A 10,051-nucleotide genomic window follows, 5' to 3' on the forward strand; every position below is an offset into this window, starting at 1 on the left:
TACAAGACTTATGTAACATGATAATGTGTTAAAGAAATTATTGTTTTATCACCATTCTGTGCCTGCATAATAGTATATAATGTCTAATATGTCATGCAAGCTGGTAAGGTTGGCTCTCTCTAGGGGTGGAAACAGGCCAGACGGCTTGTCAGGGGCCTACGGCCTGGCTTGGCCTGCCCTGGCCTGTTTTTCAAAAGAGACAGGCTCAGGCTTGTTTGAAAGCCTATTTAAGTTAATAGGCCAGGCTTAGGCTCTCTAAAAGGCCTGTTAAGCCTGTTAGGCTGGCCTGAGCCTGTTAGAAATTTATAATTATAATATATATCAAAATTAGTTAATAGTATTGTTAATGTGCACTTTTAATTTATTTTTTAATTTTAATATATAGTTAATAGCTTAGTTTTGCCTTAGATTTTGAAGTTTAGTTAACAAGTAAAGATAAAAATATAATTTAAAATAAAAGTATCAATAAATAATATGATCTCTAAATCTTAAAAATATAAATAAAATAGGAAAGAAAATTTTTGTTCTAAGAATGATAGATTAATTAACTTATGTATTATATTAATTAAATTATGATGCTCTCTTTATTCATTGTAAAATTAATATTTTTTCTTTATTTATTTGTCTTAATTTTTTTTGTACTTAAACATAGTTTTGTCCCGAATTTTAACATACAATTAGAATTAGTTTTCAATAATATCTTTATAAATTGTAATTAAGATTTAAAACAGTACCTATGATACTAAAATTTAAATAAAAGACAAAACTAAAAAATTAATTATTATGTATACTTTTTTTATTTTAGCTTTTTCTATAAAAAAATTGTAATTTGAATTTTTTAAAAAAAACAGGCTTTTTAACAAGTTCAGGACAGGCCAGGCTCAGGCTGAAAGATAAGCCTATAACAGGCCACAAGCCAGGCTTAGGCCTATAGGCTACAAAGCAGGCCTGACCTGTTAAGAGTAAAGCCTGGTCTGGCCTAGTCTGTTTCCACCCTTAGCTCTCTCACATAAGCAACCACCTTTGACACTTAAGGAAAGTGTGCAAAGATAATACTTATGTGTTTACTAGTAAAATAGTAACAAAATGCTGATATAGTAGAGAAGAAATACAAACTATAGTCACCTTAACTAAAGTGTAAGTATAGCTAGTTGAGATGAGATCCAACAAAAGAACATAAACATGGATCGAATCAGGGATGCCCCTTTTAAATCAACATGGGCACTTATGGCACAAAGTATATCGTAGCATGCGATTCATACTGCATGTGCTTAACAAATCCGCAAATAGGAAGCAAATGAAAAGATCCCTGCTTTATTGCTATGTGAGTCCCTGAAAGATGCAATACTTTTATTGATATCCTTTGACTTTGACATTGTCATGAAAATATACTTCAGTGTATGCTACTTTATCATACAACCCATGATCATGATGGATGCGATCTAAGGTATTATATTAGGAAAGTGGTCAGTGTATACTGATATATGGGCCAAAGGAAGATTTCTTGAAATATACAAGCTTATGCTAGTGCCTGAGATATGTCCCTTATGATTTTTGTTTCATAAATGTGGACATTATACATACAAGGAAGGCAATCTGAGTCTTATATTAGCTGTAAGAATGTGTACATGGGTAAATTTAGGCCATCCAAGGCATATCTGAGAACAAACTACATAAAGAAGATTGTCTTGTGTTGATCTCGTAGAAGAGATTTCTATCGCGAACGCCTGAAATTAAGACGTCTTGTCCATGTGGTTACGTCAAAGCACTTGGCATGAAAGAAGGAAGAGAGGGTGATCCATAACAATTAATCTGCCAAGTATGAGTGGGAAATGTCGGAATAAAAATAAATCCACCCTTAGTGGATTAGGTCCAAGCCTAAGAGGCTTGGGATTTAGTTGTGATTTACTGAAAGATCAAGGTAGATATTAGTAAAATACTCATTTTATATTTATTTGAAATATTATCATGGAGGGAACAATTTTTTCTATGTGGAGAAAAACTTGCAAATTGGTGAAGACATATGTGAGTGTATTCCTCTTAACCGTATTATCAAGGAAAAAAACAAAAACTCTCTCCTCTCCTTCTTTGCATTAGTTGTATATCAAAAATCTGACTACGTCTACGTGACTGGGTTATATGTGGGTGCCAGGACTATTCATCTGCATTCTAGGTACGCCCAAAATCCACAATGAATATATAATGTTGAATCTATCATCCTATTTCATTTTTCTTAAAGTCCTTTCTACCTACCCTTGTATCTTGGATCCATAAATGGTCTTTTATATGAAAGTATAATCTTATATCCTTGTTTATTAAAAGCCGACATCATTTAACCAATGAGGATTGAATCTAATGGAAGAAACTTGTTACTTCCAATGTAACGAATCTAGGTTTGAATTCCTATTGAGAAAAATATTCATATTTAATACCAAACAATGTCTAAAATAGGATTATTTCTTGTGTGAGGAAATTCGTGCCTAGCGGGAAAAGAACTTGACATCATTAAACTTATTCCACCAAACAGAGTCAACAGAGAATTTAAAAGATACGTTCAACTGAGGACTGCTGGTTTTGAAGTCACGACTTCATTGATGATATTAAATTGCAGAACGAGCAAATCAAACCCAAAATCTAAGTCGGATGATTGCTCTCATGATAAGTTATGGAATAGGCAAAAGTGATTGTTCATTCAAATTGCATGCACTTTTAACCATTATCGCACGGCCAAGTCTTCAGGAATCATCTATCCACAGTTAAGTGGATACATTCTCCAACGACTTGCATTTATTGGCTTTTAGTTCGCGCAAATAACAAAGCGTCATGCAATTCCTTAAATCTGGATTCCATTAATTAAGATATACAGCTTCAAATAATCAATGACTTCACAGTTAGAGAGCTCAAGCAGCCTCACAATTTGCATCGGGGAATAGCATTGGTTCGACTAACACTGTCTATTATGTCGTCACCATTAGAAACTTCCTTTGGTTGAAGCTGTACTTTCTCCGCACAAAAGTAAAAGATAGCGCGGTAGTTTTCTTCCGTATATGAAAGCAAAATGTTACTGAAAAGTGGGGATCCATATTTTTAATTCTTAATTGTTTTTATTACTGAATTTTCTGCTGCATGCATGCAGAATGATGGCATTAGGAATGTGAAGATAATATATACTCATCTTATTCTATTTATAAGTCATTTTCAGTATGTTTCACACAGACTAAGAAAAACTTTAAACTTCATTAACTCTCATTTAAAATTCAATAACTTTCTAATTTTGTCTCTATTTAATATATATGATATCTTATTTAAACAAAGTCAATACAATAATAAATGAAGGGTAAAATTGTACATCTATACACAATTTCTTAGTGCTCTATAAATAGGACCAAAAAATATCTTCTCTCTGTCTTATAAATAGGACCAGAGAAGTATATATATGTATATATATTGGCTATTTAATATCTATCATTGGGAAAACCGAACTTCAGCTTTGTTACCAAGTTAAGGAATGAGATATTGAGATGTAAACGGGATATCTTTTCAAGCATATTGTAGTCTTTTTTTCTTTTGACGTACTATCAATCGGTATTCATTCAATAAGAAAAGTGATTTACAAATTTATTACTACTATTATAATCTTTTAGTAGCTTCTCAACAAAAATTATGAGAAGCATTATATTTAAGCATTCATTAAGAGTCACTACTATTATCCAACTCAATATTACTGGTTTTGAAATTGGCAACAGCACTTGGAATCACGATCCACAAGAAGGGCGTTTAGTGCCCCTGCCCGCGCATATGCTCGCTCACACTCACTCACTCACACACACACACACACACACACACACACACACACACACACACACACACACAGAGATAGTCAAATAGTAGGAAAACATCCAAAAATCTTGCAAGATACTCAATCCGTTTTCTTTTTAATAGAGACAATTAACCAAATTATTTTGTTTAAAATGTTAAGTAAAATTAGTTAAAACAATAAATGTGTAAAAAGTATACTACTCTGTCCCTTATTATAAAGTCTTTTTAACTAAATTACACGGTTTAAGAAAACAATTAGAATTAATTAAAAGCAATTAATATGTAGTAAATATATATTTTTTCAAACATACCCCTATATACAAATGGACAGATGTGAAAGAGTAATAATGAAATAAATAAATAAAGAGAATGTATTAAGTACATTAAACTAGGGGTAAAATAAGTAATAATGCATTAAATGTTCAGACAAACTCAAAAAGAATTTATAAAAAGGACAAATCAATTTAAAAAAATGGATCTTATAATAAGGGACGGAAGGATTAATTTTTTTTGCCAAAAATAACATCATTTATATGGAAGAGAGATAATATGTGGGAATTAAATGTAATGACAATATAAGTAATTAAATTGGGGTAGAATGAGAAATCAACAAATAAAGTTTGAGACAAGCTCTAAATGCCTCTTATAAAAAGGAACATGACATACTTCACAATTATCTCTTATAATAAAATAATGGAGAGAGTATATAAGAAGATGTCTCAGAAGAATAATAATACTCCTCTAGTCTTTAATGTAAGATTTATTTAACTAATTGATTAGATTAAGAAAGTTAAATAAATTAGTTAATTATAATAAATATGACATGTTTTTTCTAAAATACTATAATTATCTTTTTTAATATCTTCTCTCACTCTCTTGTTTGATTACGATTGAAGGAATATCAATAAGGTGATTTGAGAAAAATTGATAAATATAAAAAATAGATCTTACATTTAGAACCAAGATTAAATCTACAATTAGGTCTTAACAATCGGAAGAGTAATAATCAAGAGACAAACCAAATACATGAACGCCCACCTGAATAATACCCAAGAACATGCATGAACGAATATATATCATCTGCAGATTGGCAGTGTCAATTGAAAATTATTCGGAGACCAACCCTCGCAACTTGCACACCTTTTCAAACATATACAAGTACAAGATAACTAATTTGTAAGAGATTAGAAAAATTAGTTAAATTGATTATTTATAACAAATATATGTTGACTTCTCTCAATTATCTTATTCCATGTATGTATATTAGAACTACTCTTTGGTGGAAACCCTTTACAATTAATAGGGATATTTTGAGGAAAAAAATATTATAAAATATTCAAAAAAAAAATCAAATATTTTTGTTTATTCTGCATTTAGTTAACAAGAACAACTAAATGGATAGCTAGAATTAACATTTATTAAAAATTTGTTTAACATTGTAATGATTTGAAAACAAAAAACGCTATATTGAACGAGTTTCTCCGAAGTTTTTAATCTGAATTTTTTTTCTTCTGGAAGCGAACACTCCAAAAACAGTAAAGTGCATTTATTTGCATCTACTTTGTGCAATTAAAATCTTAGCTAACATGATCATGTTTTATAATTTAAGTGAATCAATAAACATTCATGATATTTTACTTAAAACACTTGGAAAATCTCATAAGAATTAAAGTTAATAATGCATTCATTACTTAAGGTATCTTAAAAGAATAGCTGGGTTTAGCCGTTTAGCAATTTGGTGGTACAAGGATAAAGACAAGTATGTGGATGTGCTTTGAACTTGTTTTTTAACTAATATAAAAGTGATTTTTCTTATGAAGTTGATGAAAGTTCAGTTTTATCTGATTATGCATTAGTTACATATTGTGGTATCTCATTGTGGATTTACTAGGCATCATAAGCAATACACGCCATATATATACTCACACCGCGAGAAATTAAAATAAATAAACTGATAAAATGTAAATAAAAATAATAATCTGTACTCGATGTTGCCTCACTTCAGGAGAAAAAACAAGATGTCGTCCTAGAATCGCCTATCCAATAGAATGATTATCATAAATAATACCGAATTAAAACTACAATTTTGGTATGAAGGAAATAACCATTCTAGATTTTGTGGGAGAAACTTATTTTTGTGAATGGCTATTGTAAAACAAATATACTACTTCTTATGCTTAATATAAAAGCTAATTTGATTTTAAATATAAAACTTCAATCCTATTTTTCTCATATGTATTCATTTTTCTTAAAGTAGTTTTTGTAGTAGTTGCATGTGTTAAAAGTTTTATCAAATGATAGTTCTAACTAATACATATAATTAGTAAAGGTATTTTAGAGAAGACAATAATATTTATTACAAATAATTAACTTAATTAATTTTCTCAATCTACTCAAATTAATCAGCTAGCTCTTATATTAAGGACCGATAGTAGTATATAACATTGGAAGTGCATATCCATCATATTTTGTGTGATTTAGTTTGTTTGTTACTCTCTCTGCTCCTATATACTACTTTCAGTACTAATTATAAGACTTCGTTTGTAATCTATAAATGATGTTTTATAATTAAGACCGAAGATAGTATAAGCTTCAAATTTTTGGAGGGCTGTTATTCAATTTGGATTTATCTTAATATTGAGTGCATTTTTTCTAATTTTACCCTTAATTATTTATTCTCTCTTATATGTCATGCTTTTTTTTAATTACGTTTCCTCACATATTCTCTTTTATTCTTTTTCTTATTTATTATAAATGTATATTTAGAAGCAAAATTATATTTTTAACATATTTATTGCTATTAACTAATTTTAACTAATTGTATGTTATTCGTAAATTAGTTATTTGAAATTTTTCTAGGAGGGAGTATTATTTACGCCAGCATTATTAGAATAATGTTGTTGCGACACAGTGAATTTATATCATTTAATATTATAGATAATTCCTCCTATATATAATTAAATATAGTGTATTTAAATTAAAAAAAATAAAAATAAAAATAATCTTTATCATAAATTTTGAAAAAATTACATACATATTTATAAAGTCGAACTTGTTTAATTTAAATATCAAAGATTCAATAACAAAAGTTACTGAATATCAGCATTCAAACAAACAGGAACAAAGTCAAAGCAGTGCCATTTTGTTTTACGTCCAATGTAGTCCTTGTCATATTCATTTTTATAATCTAAAATTTATTAGGAAATGTGAAGAGAAAACTTAAATTGTTGCCTGCATCCCCTGTGGTCATTAAAAAACTGTTCACTAGACTTCCAAATATAAGTTAATTTGCACAGATTAAAAATAATTAAATTAGTTATTTATTAAAAAAAAAAAGTATGTGTTATTGTAATGATTTGCAATTTTGCATTGAAAACCATTTCAATAATAATAACAACAACAACAACTCTTAACATATGCAATACATAGATAGATGTTGAAATCTTACGTTTAAAATTGAAACAAAATTTTATACTAACTATTAAAAGGCAAAGGGCGTAATACTTAATTTAAAGGTTCAAAAAGCAAGATTAACATTAAATTGATGAAATAGGATATATATCTAGACAGAGAGGCTATTCACCTTAAGAACAAATATGTTTTGTTCTACATAAAATACTCATTTTTAATTATTTGCATCCGAAGTGCTCTATCAACAAAAACAGTTTAAGAAAAAATTATAAGTTTTAGAGATAAGAAATCCTAAGACCTTGTACATATCAAAGCAAAATTCTTTGACTCTTAAATGTATGGGCAAAGGGAGTAATACTTTTAAAGGGGAAAAAATAAATAAGATTAACACATCAAATGGAAGAACCGGGATACATTTCCACACAAAGAGGCTATCCGCTTTTTTCACTACAAATAATACTTTCTCAAAATAAAAAATCTCACATATTGACACACAAAACGAGAAAAAATACCAATACCAAAACAGAAATTTCCTCCTATGGAAAAAAAAAACAAAAAGAAAAATAGATCTCTGCCACCTTACCATATCAGTTCTGCTTTGACCTTTAAATCAAACGCAGAAAATCACAGAGCATAAATCCTCCTTTAAAAAAAAAAAAAAAAAAAAAACCAGAGAGCACAGAGCATACTCATCACTTTGAAATTGGTTCCTTCTAACCAATCTGCAAAATTTTTTCTTTTTCTTTTTTTGTCTGAACATATTGCAGAAATGACGATCAACTACCACATCAAAAAGGGAGAAACGAAAAAGACCCAAAAAACAAAAAAAACAAAAAAGAAACATTAGACCCTCGTCCCAGATTTCTCAAATTCAATTCCCAAGCATCAACAGGTAAAAGAGAAGAGGAAAACAAAACAAAAAGAAAAGAAAATCCCAACGAACTGAGATATCTGGGTATATACAGAATCATAAAAGGTAACCAAAACACAGAAACAGACCATGAAAAAGCTAGCTAGCAGCTTTCTGAATCTCCTAGGAACTGATATTCATCTCAGTAACTGTTACTGCGATCGACCTCCTCCTGCATTAATTATCATCAGCTTGAAGATGACCATGATGATGATCAAGGTTTGGAATATTCACATTTTCAACAGCACTGGGAAACGCATTTAATGGAGCCATGTTGGACTGATTAGGCAGCAAAAAAGACGTCGCTGGTGCCAGTTGCAGACCTCCTACATGGGAGGAATTCAATGTGGGCATGAATTGCAGCGAGCTTTGAAACTGATTATTCATGCTTCCACCATGGCCACCGCCGCCACCAGCAGTCTGTGCCGTCAGGAATCTCCCAGAACCACCGCTTTCTGCAGCGGCGACACCTGTACCTCCACTCCCCGAGGTTAGCGTCCAAAATGTGCTACCGACAGCTCCTCCGCCGCCACTGGCAGCCGCCCACATGGGAGTGGTGGGGAGGAAATTGGTAGGCGGACGAAGGACGTTCAAACTCGAAGTTCCAGCTTTTTGCAGTATCTGTTGTGATTGTTTCTGCAATTGCAAGTCACTATTGAATGTCACAGATGAATTCTCACTGCCTACGCATTGGCTTTGTTTTTTATTAACGTCTTTGAATAAATCTTCTCGGAAACGTTTTCTCATATAAGTCTCAGTCGGTAATCCGCTGGCAGCACTAGGTAGCCCTTCTGAAATTTGAGCAGCAGGCAATAGATGATGAAGCCGATACTCTTGTTGCTGAGGGTGTGGCTGAGGCTGTAACCCTAACAAAGTAGAATGCGGGAACGGATCTTCGTAAGGTTGATGATGATGAGCAGACGACGGAGCCAGAACTCCATGAAATGTATGAGAAGCGGACGACGGCGGAGCCAAGAAGGTGGAAGAACCACCATTGTTCCAATGCGAAATGTTGAGTGTTGATGAGAAGTTCGCCGCCCTCGTGCCGGTGCCAGTGGCGGCGATGATTGCAGGCTCCGCCTGTTGCAGAAGCCACTCGATCGTCTCTCCGTCGGACCTAAGACCCAGCTCTTTGGTTAATTGAAAAACCCTAGCCGCACAACCTGCTGGTATTCTAATTCTCCGGCCACGACCATCCACCTTGATGTGTCTGTCCTTGGCTTTCGGCAGGCTCGCCGCAGCTATATCTCTCGCCACCGCCGTCGCTGTAGAAAGTGACAATTGTTGCTGGTGAACTTCTTGTTGTCTCCTGGCCGAATCAGGTCCAGGGAAGATGCGAAGCGGCGGCGCATCAACCAGAGGAACCAGAGCTGAAGAAGACGACGATGACGAAGAAGAAGAAGATGATGATGGTGACAGAGGAGGAGTTGTTGCGACACCAGCAAAGAGGCCAGCCTGGATGGAGGTGGGGCCCATGTTGATGAAATACGAGGGACCTCCTCCTCCTCTTCGTCCGCCATCGAGAGGGACTGCAACCTGGGACGAAGCTAACTGTAACTGATTTTGCGGCGGCTGCTGCTGATGACGCTGGTGGTTGGGATGACTGGGTCTGGGTTCTGATAGTTCCATTTGGGAGAGAGAAAAGATAATGGTGATGATGAGTTTAGCAATTTGAATCTGCTTGGGATTTTGATTGACCTGTCTTGCTCTATTCTCAGACTGTGTGTGACAGACTCAGGAGAAAGGATGAGAAGCGAATTTATGTGAGAGAAAGAGAGAGAGAGGGGGGGGGGGAGGAGGGGTACGTAGGGAAAGAAATAAAAATTTGGTCCAACTAGATTTGTTTTTATACATTATAAGTATCGATACTTTCTATGATTTCATACACAAAAAGTACTGATATTATAATTT

At 32.9% G+C, this 10,051-nt stretch overlaps 1 protein-coding gene across 1 annotated transcript; it reads right to left on the reverse strand.

Moving 5' to 3' along the window:
- Window positions 1-8,317: 8,317 nt before the first annotated feature.
- LOC114759981 (transcription factor TCP23-like) lies at window positions 8,318-9,769 on the reverse strand. Its single transcript, XM_028949228.1, has one exon. It carries the CDS (start codon window positions 9,767-9,769, stop codon window positions 8,318-8,320), a length of 1,452 nt encoding a protein of 483 aa, XP_028805061.1.
- Window positions 9,770-10,051: the final 282 nt, after the last annotated feature.

This window comes from Neltuma alba, unplaced genomic scaffold (genome assembly GCF_004799145.2).
Source record: "Neltuma alba isolate B1F8T4 unplaced genomic scaffold, ASM479914v2 tig00010924_pilon, whole genome shotgun sequence".
In the NCBI taxonomy this organism is placed as follows: Eukaryota; Viridiplantae; Streptophyta; class Magnoliopsida; order Fabales; family Fabaceae; genus Neltuma; species Neltuma alba.